Source organism: Oncorhynchus nerka, linkage group LG4, assembly GCF_034236695.1.
Source record: "Oncorhynchus nerka isolate Pitt River linkage group LG4, Oner_Uvic_2.0, whole genome shotgun sequence".
Taxonomy (NCBI): domain Eukaryota; kingdom Metazoa; phylum Chordata; class Actinopteri; order Salmoniformes; family Salmonidae; genus Oncorhynchus; species Oncorhynchus nerka.
In genome coordinates this window covers 47,784,000-47,799,625 of record NC_088399.1, presented here as the reverse complement: position 1 = coordinate 47,799,625, position 15,626 = coordinate 47,784,000, and the positions used below count along the sequence as shown (strand labels likewise).

At 43.3% G+C, this 15,626-nt stretch overlaps 2 protein-coding genes across 5 annotated transcripts; one reads left to right on the top strand and one right to left on the bottom strand.

Annotated features, from left to right (window-relative positions):
• Nucleotides 1–670: 670 nt before the first annotated feature.
• LOC115126466 (heterogeneous nuclear ribonucleoprotein D-like-A) lies at nt 671–4,115 on the top strand. 2 transcript variants are annotated; one of them, XM_029656096.2, is made up of 4 exons: nt 671–757; nt 1,798–1,954; nt 2,052–2,188; nt 2,414–4,115. In XM_029656096.2, exons 1-4 carry the CDS (start codon nt 729–731, stop codon nt 2,436–2,438), a joined length of 348 nt encoding a protein of 115 aa, XP_029511956.1. In that variant the 5' UTR covers nt 671–728; the 3' UTR covers nt 2,439–4,115. The 2 variants fall into 2 exon arrangements, 1 of the variants encoding a protein (XP_029511956.1); XR_003863163.2 differs by having other exon boundaries at nt 701–1,339; nt 1,798–4,115.
• Nucleotides 4,116–11,702: 7,587 nt separating this feature from the next.
• Nucleotides 11,703–14,993, bottom strand: LOC115128949 (vesicle-associated membrane protein 8-like). Of its 3 annotated transcripts, XM_029659086.1 has the most exons (7): nt 14,885–14,993; nt 14,474–14,616; nt 14,315–14,385; nt 14,137–14,233; nt 13,632–13,733; nt 12,302–12,463; nt 11,703–12,099 (listed from the first exon to the last, which is right to left on the bottom strand). In XM_029659086.1, exons 2-7 carry the CDS (start codon nt 14,549–14,551, stop codon nt 11,956–11,958), a joined length of 654 nt encoding a protein of 217 aa, XP_029514946.1. In that variant the 5' UTR covers nt 14,552–14,616; nt 14,885–14,993; the 3' UTR covers nt 11,703–11,955. The 3 variants fall into 3 exon arrangements, with proteins under 3 accessions (XP_029514946.1, XP_029514947.1, XP_029514948.1); XM_029659087.1 differs by lacking the exon at nt 13,632–13,733; XM_029659088.2 differs by lacking the exons at nt 13,632–13,733; nt 14,137–14,233; nt 14,315–14,385; nt 14,474–14,616; nt 14,885–14,993 and adding an exon at nt 13,162–13,336.
• Nucleotides 14,994–15,626: the final 633 nt, after the last annotated feature.

The following is a 15,626-nucleotide window of genomic DNA, read 5'->3' as shown; positions in this document are numbered from 1 at the left end:
TGTGCTTGACTTTGTACTTGATATTCTGTTCTGCATTTCATAACACCAAACCATAGCTGCTGCTCTAGTCATTGACTTGAACATTAGGCCTGTAGGTACGACTTCAGCCTAGGTGCAATAATCATTACACGTGAAATAATGTTTTGATTCACACATTTATGTACTGAGAATAAACACTGCCTTATTTTTTCTAGGATGTCATAGTTTTTGACATCCGTGCATGGAACCTGTGAGTTGGATGACAACTCCCCTGTCATCCAAACTGTTGTGACCGCAGTGCGATTCAAAGCATACAACTACATTTGTGCTATTTGGTTTTAAGAGGTCTAGAAAAATGAGCACCTCCCTCAAGCTAGTTTCCACCATTTTATACATGACGCCATTTATGTTTACGTAGCTAGCGAGAAAGCAAGCTGTCAACTGCCGTTATCTTGCAAAATATACTAGATCAAGTAGGACCGTCGGTAATAGTCAGCGAAACCAGAAGGATTGCTCATCCGTGGTGCCTAATATTCGTTTTGTGTCTGGTCTTTAGCAAGATAATGTTACTAACCTGGGGGGAAAACATAACGATTTCCGATTCGAAAGCAATTCAGACAAGACGAAACAGAAACACGCTCGCTAGCACGCATCATCGACAGCAGCTGATCAACTAGTTATTTGAGCGACACCAACATGTCGGAGGGTCTTGAATCCCGCGAAGATCCAACTGTGGGGGAAATTGATTGATGCCAGCAAAAAACGAAGAGGATGAGGGGTGACTGAGACCGCTAGCTAACGTTGGATAACTGATGTTACTATATTGCTAGTTAGCTCAGCGTCGAATAAGTGACAAGTAGCTATTTTGTTGAATACTTTTGGTATTTCCTCGCATCGTTGGGTAACTTCTATGAGGAATCACTTAAAAAAAAAAATAAATGCCAGTACCTAGCTAGCTAAAACTCACCTTTAGGGTAGATCGGGTAACTATTGTGGCTGTCGCGTCCATCAGCTCTTGTTGGATGTAGAGTTGTGTATGTGTAGATTGCTATTAGTTACACCCGTCACCACATAATAAACGGGAATAGAATCAGTGTGTTGAAAATTCCAAATGGTTTGCATAGTCAATTTACACACAGCACTGACACACACACTTACCTCATCAGACATGCCACCAGGGGTCTTTTCACAGTCCCCAGGTCCAGAACAAATTCAAGGGAAAGTACAGTATTATACAGAGCCATGAGTGCATGGAACTCCCATCTTATGTAGCACAAATGAACAGCAAACCTGGTTACAAAAAACGAATAAAGCAACACCCCAAAGAATGATGCCTCTCCCTCATGTGAACTGCTTGTGTGTATGTACTGACATGTATGTGTAACTGATAGATACACACACACACTACATGTTCATGTTTTTAAATGTATGTCAATTGTAAAGTGTTGTTTGTAATGTCTTTTTCGTTATATGTCAGACCATAGTAAGACTATCTGTCACCATTGGTGTTGGCTAATGAGCATCCTAATAAATCACATTTTAAAAATCCTTTACATCTTGTAAAAGCTGCTGTATGCATTATCCAAGCATGCTCTTGTTAATTATCATAATCATATCTCTAATGATAACATTGACCCTAATCCAAGACTCTGGCTGTGTTCCCTCTAATGTAATGGCTTCAACTCCTTTCCCTCTTTCCCACTGATGGGTGAAAGGAAAGCAGATGAGAATGGGAATTGGAACACAGCCAGAGTCCTTGTGTTGGGAATTGGTATTCAGAATTGAACATGTTTGTATCTGCACTATCTTTAAATGCAGGAAAATGTGTGTTGGTCTGGAGCTGGGACACAACAAAGAAGGATTTGAAGGATTACTTCAAGTTTGGGGAGGTGGCACCCTGAAGCTTGACCCCATGACAGGTCGGTCTCGGGGGTTTGACTTTGTCCTGTTCAAAGCAGCTGACAGTGTTGATAAGGTATTTCTGATTGTATATGTTGTGAATATGACATGGCAGCAATGGGATGTGAGTCTTTTCTGCCCAATCAGTTTCTTTATTATCATTTTTACACAAGCTGAATGGGAAGGTGATCGACCCTAAGAAGGTCAAGGCCATGAAGAACAAGGAGCCAAACAGGAAAGTCTTTGTGGAGGTCTTTCTCCAGACACCCCCGAGGAGAAGATCAGGGAATAATTTGGTACCTTTGGAGAGGTAGGCTACAGTAGACTTACATTTGACATGGTCAGATGTTCTTTAGAGAGTGTGCTCGCCTGGGTGCCAATCTGAACGATTGAATCAGATCAGTCCAAAGCAATTACCTGAAAGAGCTGATATTTACTCTTTGTTTTCTCGTGGCCTGTATGTGCAAGTTGACCAAAACATTCAAACCTTGTTGTACAATGGATTATTCTATTCCTGAGTTGTCTGTGTGAACAGTTGGAGTCCATTGACCTCCCCATAGAAACCAAAAGCAACAAGAGACGGGGCTTCTGCTTCATCACCTTTCAAAGAGGAGGAGCGAGTGAAGAAGATCGTGGAGAGAAAGTACAACAGTATAGGATTTAGGAAGGTACTGTACAGTACATCATGGCTTCCCTTGGAGGTGTACCTGTGGATGTATTTCAAGGCCTACTTTCAAACTCAGTGCCTCTTTGCTTGACATGGGGAAGAAAAACTAATTCCGCCAAGACCTCATACAAAAAAATTGTAGACCCCCACAAGTCTGGTTCATCCATGGGAGCAATTTGTAAACACCTGAAGGTACCACTTTCATCTGTACAAACAGTAGTACGCAAGTATAAACACCATGGGACCACGCAGCCATCATACCACTCAGGAAGGAGACGCGTTCCGTCTCCTAGAGATTAATGTACTTTGGTGCGAAAAGTGCAAATCAATCCCAGAACAACAGCAAAGGACCTTGTGAAGATGCTTGGGGAAACAGGTACAAAAGTATCTATATCCACAGTAAAACGAGTCCTATATCGACATAACCTGAAATAACCTGCTCAGCAAGGAAGAAGCCACTGCTCCAAAACCGCCATAAAAAAAGCCAGACTACGGTTTGCAACTACACATGGGGACAAAGATCCAACTTTTTGGAGAAATGTCCTCTGGTCTGATGAAACAAAAATAGAACTGTTTGGCCATAATGACCATCGTTATGTTTGGAGGAAAAAGGGGGAGGCTTGCAGCATCATGTTGTGGGGTACTTTCCTGCAGGAGGGACTGGTGCACTTCACAAAATAGATGGCATCATGAGGATGGAACTTATGTGGATATATTGAAGCAACATCTCAAGACATCAGTCAGGAAGTTAAAGCTTGGTCGCAAATGGGTCTTCCAAATGGACAATGACTCCAAGCATACTTCCAAAGTTGTGGCAAAATGGCTTAAGGACAACAAAGTCAAGGTATTGGAGTGGCCATCACAAAGCCCTGACCTCAATCCTATAGAGAATTTGTGGGCAGAACTGAAAAAGCTTGTGTGAGCAAGGAGGCCAACAAACCTGACTCAGTTACACCAGCTCTGTCAGGAGGAATGGGCCAAAATTCACCCAACATATTGTGGGAAGCTTGTGGAAGGCCACTCAAAACATTTGACCCAAGTTAAACAATTTAAAGGTAATGCTACCAAATACTAATTGAGTGTATGTAAACTTCTGACCCACTTCTGACCCACTGGGATTGTGATGAAAGAAAAGCTGAAATAAATCCTTCTCTCTACTATTATTCTAACATTTCAAATTCTTAAAATAAAGTGGTGATCCTAACTGACCTAAGACAGGGAATTTTTACTAGGATTAAATGTCAGGAATTGTAAAAAAATAAATAAAAAAAAACAGAGTTTAAATGTATTTGGCTAAGGTGTATGTAAACTTCTGACTTCAACTGTATGTAAATGTCATATTTCAGTTTTGTATTTTTTATTAATTTGTAAACATTTCTAAAAAAACAGTTATTACTTTATCATTTTGTGGTATTGTGTGTAGATTGATGAGGGGAAAAAACAATTTAATACATTTTAAGAATAACGCTGTAACGTAACAAAATGTTACGAATACACTGTATGTATACAAGATTCTAGAATATTCCAAAATGCACCAGAAAAAAATAAAATACATTTATCTGGAATTGAATTTGAAATAGATGTATTTTTGTTTTTGAAGTAGTGTGAACTTTTTGGTACATTTTGCTTTACCCTTGGACAGTACACTCACCAGCAATTTTATTAGGTACACCACCCCGAAAATTGATAAGTGGCCGTAGCTTGCTATATTTATTTTATTTTATTTCACCTTTATTTAACCAGGTAAGCAAGTTGAGAACAAGTTCTCATTTACAATTGCGACCTGGCCAAGATAAAGCAAAGCAGTTCGACACATACAACGACACAGAGTTACACATGGAGTAAAACAAACATACAGTCAATAATACAGTAAAAAAAAACAAGTCTATATACAATGTGAGCAAATTAGGTGGGAAGGGAGGTAAAGGCAAAAAAGGCCATGGTGGCAAAGTAAATACAATATAGCAAGTAAAACACTGGAATGGTAGTTTTGCAATGGAAGAATGTGCAAAGTAGAAATAAAAATAATGGGGTGCAAAGGAGCAAAATAAATAAATAAATTAAATACAGTTGGGAAAGAGGTAGTTGTTTGGGCTAAATTATAGGTGGGCTATGTACAGGTGCAGTAATCTGTAAGATGCTCTGACAGTTGGTGCTTAAAGCTAGTGAGGGAGATAAGTGTTTCCAATTTAAGAGATTTTTGTAGTTCGTTCCAGTCATTGGCAGCAGAGAACTGGAAGGAGAGGCGGCCAAAGAAAGAATTGGTTTTGGGGGTGACTAGAGAGATATACCTGCTGGAGCGTGTGCTACAGGTGGGAGATGCTATGGTGACCAGCGAGCTGAGATAAGGGGGACTTTACCTAGCAGGGTCTTGTAGATGACATGGAGCCAGTGGGTTTGGCGACGAGTATGAAGCGAGGGCCAGCCAACGAGAGCGTACAGGTCGCAATGGTGGGTAGTATATGGGGCTTTGGTGACAAAACGGATTGCACTGTGATAGACTGCATCCAATTTGTTGAGTAGGGTATTGGAGGCTATTTTGTAAATGACATCGCCAAAGTCGAGGATTGGTAGGATGGTCAATTTTACAAGGGTATGTTTGGCAGCATGAGTGAAGGATGCTTTGTTGCGAAATAGGAAGCCAATTCTAGATTTAACTTTGGATTGGAGATGTTTGATATGGGTCTGGAAGGAGAGTTTACAGTCTAACCAGACACCTAAGTATTTGTAGTTGTCCACGTATTCTAAGTCAGAGCCGTCCAGAGTAGTGATGTTGGACAGGCGGGTAGGTGCAGGTAGCGATCGATTGAAGAGCATGCATTTAGTTTTACTTGTATTTAAGAGCAATTGGAGGCCACGGAAGGAGAGTTGTATGGCATTGAAGCTTGCCTGGAGGGTTGTTAACACAGTGTCCAAAGAAGGGCCGGAAGTATACAGAATGGTGTCGTCTGCGTAGAGGTGGATCAGAGACTCACCAGCAGCAAGAGCGACCTCATTGATGTATACAGAGAAGAGAGTCGGTCCAAGAATTGAACCCTGTGGCACCCCCATAGAGACTGCCAGAGGTCCGGACAGCAGACCCTCCGATTTGACACACTGAACTCTATCAGAGAAGTAGTTGGTGAACCAGGCGAGGCAATCATTTGAGAAACCAAGGCTGTCGAGTCTGCCGATGAGGATGCGGTGGTTGACAGAGTCGAAAGCCTTGGCCAGATCAATGAATACGGCTGCACAGTAATGTTTCTTATCGATGGCGGTTAAGATATCGTTTAGGACCTTGAGCGTGGCTGAGGTGCACCCATGACCAGCTCTGAAACCAGATTGCATAGCAGAGAAGGTATGGTGGGATTCGAAATGGTCGGTAATCTGTTTGTTGACTTGGCTTTCGAAGACCTTAGAAAGGCATGGTAGGATAGATATAGGTCTGTAGCAGTTTGGGTCAAGAGTGTCCCCCCCTTTGAAGAGGGGGATGACCGCAGCTGCTTTCCAATCTTTGGGAATCTCAGATGACACGAAAGAGAGGTTGAACAGGCTAGTAATAGGGGTGGCAACAATTTCGGCAGATCATTTTAGAAAGAAAGGGTCCAGATTGTCTAGCCCGGCTGATTTGTAGGGGTCCAGATTTTTCAGCTCTTTCAGAACTTCAGCTGAATGGATTTGGGAGAAGGAGAAATGGGGAAGGCTTGGGCGAGTTGCTGTTGGGGGTGCAGTGCTGTTGACCGGGGTAGGAGTTGCCAGGTGGAAAGCATGGCCAGCCGTAGAAAAATGCTTATTGAAATTCTCAATTATGGTGGATTTATCAGTGGCGACAGTGTTTCCTATCTTCAGTGCAGTGGGCAGCTGAGAGGAGGTGTTCTTATTCTCCATGGACTTTACAGTGTCCCAGAACTTTTTAGAGTTAGTGTTGCAGGAAGCAAATTTCTGCTTGAAAAAGCTAGCCTTGGCTTTTCTAACTGCCTGTGTATAACGGTTTCTAGCTTCCTGAACAGCTGCATATCACGGGGGCTGTTCGATGCTAATGCAGAACGCCATAGGATGTTTTTGTGTTGGTTAAGGGCAGTCAGGTCTGGGGAGAACCAAGGGCTATATCTGTTCCTGGTTCTAATTTTCTTGAATGGGGCATGTTTATTTAAGATTGTTAGGAAGGCATTTTTTTAAAATATCCAGGCATCCTCTACTGACGGGATGAGATCAATATCCTTCCATGACACCCCGGCCAGGTCGATTAGAAAGGCCTGCTCGCTGAAGTGTTTCAGGGAGCGTTTTACAGTGATGAGTGGAGGTCGTTTGACCGCTGACCCATTACGGATGCAGGCAATGAGGCAGTGATCGCTGAGATCTTGGTTGAAGACAGCAGAGGTGTATTTAGAGGGGAAGTTGGTTAGGATGATATCTATGAGGGTGCCCGTGTTTAAGGCTTTGGGGGGGTACCTGGTAGGTTCATTGATAATTTGTGTGAGATTGAGGGCATCAAGTTTAGATTGTAGGATGGCTGGGGTGTTAAGCATGTTCCAGTTTAGGTCGCCTAGCAGCACGAGCTCTGAAGATAGATGGGGGGCAATCAGTTCACATATGGTGTCCAGAGCACAGCTGGGGCAGAGGGTGGTCTATAGCAGGCGGCAACGGTGAGAGACTTGTTTTTAGAGAGGTGGATTTTTAAAAGTAGAAGTTCAAATTGTTTGGGTACAGACCTGGATAGTAGGACAGAACTCCGCAGGCTATCTTTGCAGTAGATTGCAACACCGCCCCCTTTGGCAGTTCTATCTTGTCTGAAAATGTTGTAGTTTGGAATTAAAATTTCTGAATTTTTGGTGGTCTTCCTAAGCCAGGATTCAGACACAGCTAGAACATCCGGGTTGGCAGAGTGTGCTAAAGCAGTGAAAATAACAAACTTAGGGAGGAGGCTTCTAATGTTAACATGCATGAAACCAAGGCTATTACGGTTACAGAAGTCATCAAAAGAGAGCGCCTGGGGAATAGGAGTGGAGCTAGGCACTGCAGGGCCTGGATTCACCTCTACATCGCCAGAGGAACATAGGAGGAGAAGAATAAGGGTACGGCTAAAAGCAATAAGAATTGGTCGTCTAGAACGTCTGGAACAGAGAGTAAAAGGAGGTTTCTGGGGGCGATAAAATAGCATCAAGGTATAATGTACAGACAAAGGTATGGTAGGATGTGAATACAGTGGAGGTAAACCTAGGTATTGAGTGATGAAGAGAGAGATATTGTCTCTAGAAACATCATTGAGACCAGGAGATGTCATTGCATGTGTGGGTGGTGGAACTAATAAGTTGGATAAGGTATAGTGAGCAGGACTAGAGGCTCTACAGTGAAATAAGCCAATAAACACTAACCAGAACAGCAATGGACAAGACATATTGACATTAAGGAGAGGCATCCTTAGTCGAGTGATCAAAAGGGTCCAGGGAGTGGAGAGGTTGGTTTGGGGGTCACGGCGATTTAGACAGCTAGCCAGGACATCGGTAGCAAGCTAGCATAGGATGGAGGTCTGTTGTTAGCCACCTCTTGCGTTCCGTCAGTAGATTAGTGGAGTTCCGTGTTGTAGAGGGGATTAGTCCAAATCACACAACAACAACAAAAAAAAACAATAGATATAGTTATAGAGGCCCAAGAAGAAACATAATAGTAATAAAAATAAATAAATTGTCCGATTGTCTATTCTGAGAGCAGCCGGTAAGACAGCTAACGGTTAGCAGGCCGCAGATGGGCGTTCAGGTAACGTCGCGACGGAGGAGCCAGCCGGATCTCCTTCGGGTAGATAACGTCGGCAGTCCAGTTGTGAAGGCCTGGTGGGGCTCCGCGTAGGCAGTAAAACGGGTCCGGATAGGTGACTGCAGCCCAGGAGTGATTGACGTAGCTCAGGAGTGATTGACGGAGCTGGCTAGCTCCGGAGTAATTGATGTTTGCTCCGGAATCGACGAAAGCAGATAGACACACGGATAGCAGCCAGCTAGCTGTGAGATCCGGGAGTGAATGTCCAGAGAGCAGTTGAAATCCAGGGACATGGAGAGAAAAATCGGTCCGGTATGTTCCGTTCCGAGCCGCGCTGCGCCATACAAAACTGGCGATAGATTTTCGAGTTAAAGGATAGCTGATGACCACAAACCGTGGTTAGCTGAATACTAACGAGTTGCCAGTAAAGAAGCTAACTAGCTTCTGATTAACTTCTGGCTAGCTCCTGGCTAGCTTCTGGCTAGCTTCTTGGAGTTTCTGGCTAGCTTCTGGCTCGCCTCCCTACCACTGAGGAAGTACAGTTCCCGCGCAGCCCAGTCAAAACTGTTCGCTGCTCTGGCCCCCCAATGGTGGAACAAACTCCCTCACGACGCCAGGACAGCGGAGTCAATCACCACCTTCCGGAGACACCTGAAACCCCACCTCTTTCAGGAATACCTAGGATAGGATAAAGTAATCCTTCTCACCCCCCCCCCCCCTTAAAAGATTTAGATGCACTATTGTAAAGTGGCTGTTCCACTGGATGTCTTAAGGTGATTTGTAAGTCGCTCTGGATAAGAGCGTCTGCTAAATGACTTAAATGTAAATGTTGGAGGATTGCAGATTTGAGGTAAATAATACGTATTTATACATATCAATTGGTGAGGCAGGTTGCAGGAGAGTGTATTGAAGATGAGTTGATGGAAAATAAAAATAAAATGTATGTGAAAAAAGTTGTAAATATATATATATACACGACACGACAAGACGAGGACAAAAGACGTCTGAACTGCTATGCCATCTCGGGCAACAATATAAAGCAGGCAGACAGGCATCGAGGCATTCAGTTACTGTTTGATTGAACGAGTGACCTAAGTGACTTTGAGCGTGGTACAACCATCGGTGCCAGGTATGCGAGATCCAGTATCTCAGAAATGGCTGCCCACCTGGGCTTTTCACACACGACAGTGTCTAGGGTTCACGGAGAGTGGAGCGACAAACCAAAAACATCCAGTCAGCGGAGTTCCTGTGGGTGAAAACAGCTCGTTGATGAGAGAGGATGAAGGAAAATGGCAAGAATCGTGCAAGCGAACAGGCGGGCCTCAAACATAATAATGTCACAGTACAACAATCTTGTGCAGAATGTAATCTCGGAACGCACAACTTGTCGATCCTTGTCACGCCTGGGTTATTGCAGCAGATGACCACGCGTTCACTGACGCTGGACAATTGAGTGGAAAAACATTGTCTGCTCCGACGATTCCTGGTTCTTGTTATGTTATGCTGATGGCAGAGTCAGGATTTGGTGTAAGCAGCATGAGTCCATGGACCCATCCTGCCTGGTGTCAACGGTACAGGCTGGTGGCATTAATGTACTGGTGTAGGGAATGTTTTTCTGGCACATGTTAGGTCCTTTGATACCAATTGAGCAACAAATGTTTTTGACACCTTGTAGAATCAATTTCCTGAAGAATTCAGGCTGTTCTGGTGAAAAAGTGGGGTCCGGCCAGTTACTAGATGGATGTACCTAATAAACTGGTCGGTGACTGTAACTCATTGCTAGTGGAGTGTAACTACACGGTAATGGAGTGAACTATTATGGCTGCCAGAGGTGGCCACCATTTACAAATATGAAAATCATCCAGTTTAAGGAATTCAATACACCTTTATACTGTGGGATGAGGCCCCTAAACTGTAACGTTAGTGGTGAGAAATGTTCTAAACTCTTTTTTCAGGACCCTGTCTTTCAAATTAGAATTTGTAAAAATCCAAATAACTTGACAGATCTTCATTGTAAAGGGTTTAAACACTGTTTCCCATGCTTGTTCAATGAACCATAAACAATTAATGAACATGCACCTGTGGAACGGTCCTTAAGACACAAACAGCTTACAGATGGTAGGTAATTAAGGTCACAGTTATGAAAACTTAGGACACTAAAGAGGCCTTTCTACTGACTCTGAAAAACACTAAAAGAAAGATGCCCAGGGTCCCTGCTCATCTGCGTGAACGTGCCTTAGGCATGCTGCAAGGAGGCATGAGGACTGCAGATGTGGCCAAGGCAATGAGACGCCTAAGACAGCGCTACAGGGAGACAGGACGGACAGCTGATCGTCCTCGCAGTGGCAGACCATGTGTAACAACACCTGCACAGGATCGGTACAACCGAACATCACACCTGCGGGACAGGTACAGGATGGCAACAGCAACTGCCCGAGTTACACCAGGAATGCACAATCCCTCCATCAGTGCTCAGACTGTCCGCAATAGGCTGAGAGAGGTTGGACTGAGGGCTTGTAGGCCTGTGTAAGGCAGGTCATCACCAGATATCACCGGTAACAACGTCGCCTATGGGCACAAACCCACCGTCGCTGGAGCAGACAGGACTGGCAAAAAGTGCTCTTCACTGACGAGTCGCAGTTTTGTCTCACCAGGGGTGATGGTCGAATTCGCGAATATCGTCGGAGGAATGAGCGTTACACCGAGGCCTGTACTCTGGAACGGGATCCATTTGGAGGTGGAGGGTCCGTCATGGTCTGGGGTGGTGTGTCACAGCATCATCGGACTGAGCTTGTTGTCATTGCAGGCAATCTCAACGCTGTGCGTTACAGGGAAGACATCCTCCTCCCTCATGTGGTACCTTTCATGCAGGCTCATCCTGACATGACCCTCAAGCATGACAATGCCAACAGCCATACTGCTCATTCTGTATGTGATTTCCTGCAAGACAGGAATGTCAGTGTTCTGCCATGGCCAGCGAAGAGCCCAGATCTCAATCCCATTGAGCATGTCTGGGACCTGTTGTATTGGAGTGTGAGGCGTAGGGCCATTCCCCCCAGAAATGTCCGGGAACTTGCAGGTGCCTTGGTGGAAGTGTGAGGTAACATCTCACAGCAAGAACGGGCAAATGGTGCAGTCCATGAGGAGGAGATGCACTGCAGTACTTAATGCAGCTGGTGGCCACACCAGATACTGACTCTTACTTTTGATTTTGACCCACCCTATGTTCAGGGACTCATTATTCCATTTCTGTTAGTCACATGTCTGTGGAACTTGTTCAGTTTATGTCTCAGTTGTTGAATCTTCTTATGTTCATACAAATATTTATACATGTTAAGTTTGCTGAAAATAAACGCAGTTGAGAGGCCGTTTTTGTTTGCTGAGTTTATATTGTGTATTTTTTAAAAATAAAAATAGACAAACAAACATTATGAAATGTATCTTATTAAATATCAAATGAACAGATCCATATAATCCAAAAACAACCAAACAAATTCCAGGAAGCTTATTTACAGAAGTCGTAATGTGAAATGATATTTTGTCACGTTACTATGCACAATCCACCTTGAATCCGCCTTGGAGGAGACTAAAATAAAATTTAAAAAATGACTCTGTGATTGTGGTTCGTCCTTTTCCTCGTGTTGATATTGTAGTACTGTAGGAGTCTGTGAAGTGATTTAACTGGGGATGACACCTGTAGCAAACAGGATGATGAGGATGAGAATGATCAGAACTATCACTCCAATGATGATCATCATCTTGGCGTTCTTCCACCAGTACTTCCGGGCTACCCGCGTGGATGTCCTCTGAAAGGAGTCTGCCTGAAAATGGGAGGAAATTATGGAAAGTTAACTCAAATATAATTGTGTTTCAAGTAAGCTAAAGAAGGAAGAGACAGGAATGCAAATGCAGCTTGGCTGTTTACAGCCATTCTCCAACCTACAGGAGCCGCACTTCCTTATCACCTTGACAGGATAAGAAAAGAAGAAAAAAACACAGTTGTCTTTTTTTTAGAATACTTACGGTTGCTTGTAGGTCATGTGTCTTGTCAACCAAGTCATCTAACCTCTCTCCCCTCTCCAGCACTTTGTTAATGTTGTCTTTGAGTATAACTTTGACTTCGTTGACTTGGCCCTGCACAGAGTCCAGCTTAGAGGAGGCTGGCTGTTGAGAACTGTAGTCAGCCTACAGAGAGGAGGAGGAAGGGGAGAGAATCCTCTCTGAATAACATCAACATATTAGGTATGGCATACTGTGTAAACATTGTCGTCAGAATAACATGACACGTATCATTACTGTAGGAGAACCATTTTCATGACCAATTTCACCACAGATCATCACATAGACAGAAGGGAATGGAAAAACTGCATTTGTTCACAGTGTGGAAATTTGCATCTGACTTAGCAATGATAAAATTAGCAACATTAAGAGGACTCGTCAATATCAATTAACTTAAAGAAAATGTGCAAAATATAGGAGCCAATACATGATGGGGCAGAAAGCAATTCCATGACATTCCAGGACATATCATATGAACATACTGTATCTGAAAGCAGGGCCAAGTGAATGTTGCTTTAGCCCTCAGCCTCAACCATTCCTTTATTGACACTCCCCTGACAAGAAAATCCTCCTCACAGCTAGGTCACCGATTTGTTTAGTCCAAAAGCTTCTTGCAACGTTACGAGATCACTGGACTCAGACATTTACTGACACATGCAAGTCACATGTAAATAATTGTATTCACAGTCTGTTGTTCCTAGTCTCCCGAGTCTTTAACCACTAATGCGCTGCTCACCATAGTGCTAACAGTTCAGATCATTAGTGTGCCCTCAAGGCATAGAACTGCCTCACGACCTCCACTTGACAAAAGTCAAACTACTTACCATGTCAGAATAGGAGAACACAATTAATATACATCCACAACCACTTCAGAGGGTAAAGGTTTCACAAAGACGTTTTTATCCAGACTGACGACAAGCATAGTAAATAAAGTCGAGACAGGTAAAGTCTGTCTCAGGCAGCTGTAGGTTGAGACACAGGTTTCACAGGGCGCCTCCCCTCCCTGTAGTTACACATTAACTCCTGCTGCTGCACCGGGGCGCTACCATTGGCCCAACATTAGTCATTTATCTCTTTACATAGAACTAGGATTAGTAGAAAAGACATTGCTCTTAAACCCATCCCATGAAGATCTTCATAACGTTATATATTTCTATGGCACACCCAATATTGCACGTAGAGCACTTCAGATAGAAAGAGGAAATCTGACTGAGACGATGTGATAAGAATGTATGTCATGTTGTTCTGATCAGGAATTCTCATTCTACTAATCCTATGTGTCTTTAAGACATACCATCAGCTGTCCAAGCACCTGATGCAGGTCAGAGCTGAATTCATACGGCTGGGCAAAGGCTGCTTTCTTTATCAGGGGGCTGTTAGCAAAGAAACTGCAGATCTGGAAGGCAATAAGAAGTGAAGTCGCTTGGTACATAAGCTACACCTGATTTCCATGGCTGGTCACGTTCAGAGCTTTCTGTTCAAAACATGAGGCTAGCACCAGGAAGAGCAGGGCATACACTATATTTATGGAAATAAGCTCTGCTCTTGTTATTTTAAAGAGACATATTTGATCTAATTGTTTTGACATGCTTAAGTGTTACTGTTTAGGTATCACAGGATGGTTTAGAATGAATTGTATAACTTAGTGACTTCTGTAAAGAGGGTATAACTTGAAGAAAATAAAGAAACAATTTATTTGGCCATCAAACTGTACCAGTACCCTATGTCTTGTGGTGGACTCTGCCATTGTAACTCGTTATGTAAGCCACTACAGTAAAAGATTGTACATGTAAACTGACCTGGTTAAGGAATTCATGGGCCCTCCTGGATTCATAGCTGAGCTCTGTCACACAGACGTAGGACACGCCATCCTCTGACAGGATGTGGTATCTGAACCTGATTGTTAAAACAAACACATTATGGCCAGCACTTGGAATTACATTTTGCAATGATGTAGTTTGGTAATTGTTTCCTCACCCATCCAATTGTATGGACCTTCGATAGAGAGCTCCAAACGGAAGCGGTCTCAGAAAACTCAATGCTGCCTCCTACAACCCAGAAATACATCTACAGCTGTGTTAGGAATAATCCCCCTCCCTCTTACACACACACACACACTGACACGCACTAGCCTACCTGAAACCTTCCACCTCTGAGCGCAAGATCAGCAAGGATGATGTTGCTTCTTTCCACACAGCAATACACTATTGGCATGGTCTTTGGTTGGTTACAAATAGTCACAATTACTCATCTGTGCTGCAGTGTTCTTGTCGGTAAATCTGTCATTTGAGGAGAGTAATTATTGCTTGGTTAATCACCAATTAATTTATGATACGCTAAACTCACAAGTTGCATAGGTTTGCAGCAATTTCACTTTGTTGCTACGGTTATCTTTGTCCGTCTGATGACCCTACCATGTAGCCTGTGCGCTTGTCACTGTTACTTTGTAACACTTTATTTTATATAATCTAGCTAGGCCTATGTTGGTTTCAAAAGCATATGTAAAAGCATAACGTTAGCTAGTTTAAAACAGAAATAGTAACGTACATTTTGTTAGCTAGCTAAATGGCTAGACCGTTCCGTTTCCAGGGGACGTTAGAATGTCACGAGACATTTTACTCAGGATTCGAAGGCACATCCATCATCAAGTTGATCAACAGCTGGGTGCATGCACATCATATCATGGCCAGCAGACGGCGCTATTTTTATTTTGTATTTTATTTTTTATCTTTATTTAACTAGGCAAGTCAGTTAAAGAACAAATTCTTATTTACAATGACGGCCTACAAAAAGGCAAAAGGCCTCCTGCGGGGACGGGGGCCTGGGATGAAAAAAATTAAATACAATATAAATATAGGACAAAACACACATCACTACAAGAGAGACAACACTACATAAAGACAGACCTAAGACAACAACATAGCAAGGCAGCAACACATGACAACACAGCATGGTACACACATTATTGGGCACAGACAACAGCACAAAGGGCAAGAAGGTAGAGACAACAATACATCACACGAAGCAGTAAGAGTGTCCATGATTGAGTCTTTGAATGAAGAGATTGAGATAAAACTGTCCAGTTTGAGTGTTTGTTGCAGCTCGTTCCAGTCGCTAGCTGCAGCGAATTGAAAAGAGAAGCGACCCAGGGATGTGTGTGCTTTGGGGACCTTTAACAGAATGTGACTGCAGTAGATATCTCAGATAGGGGGGAGTGAGGCCTAAGAGGGTTTTATAAATAAGCATCAACCAGTGGGTCTTGCGACGGATATACAGAGATGATCAGTTT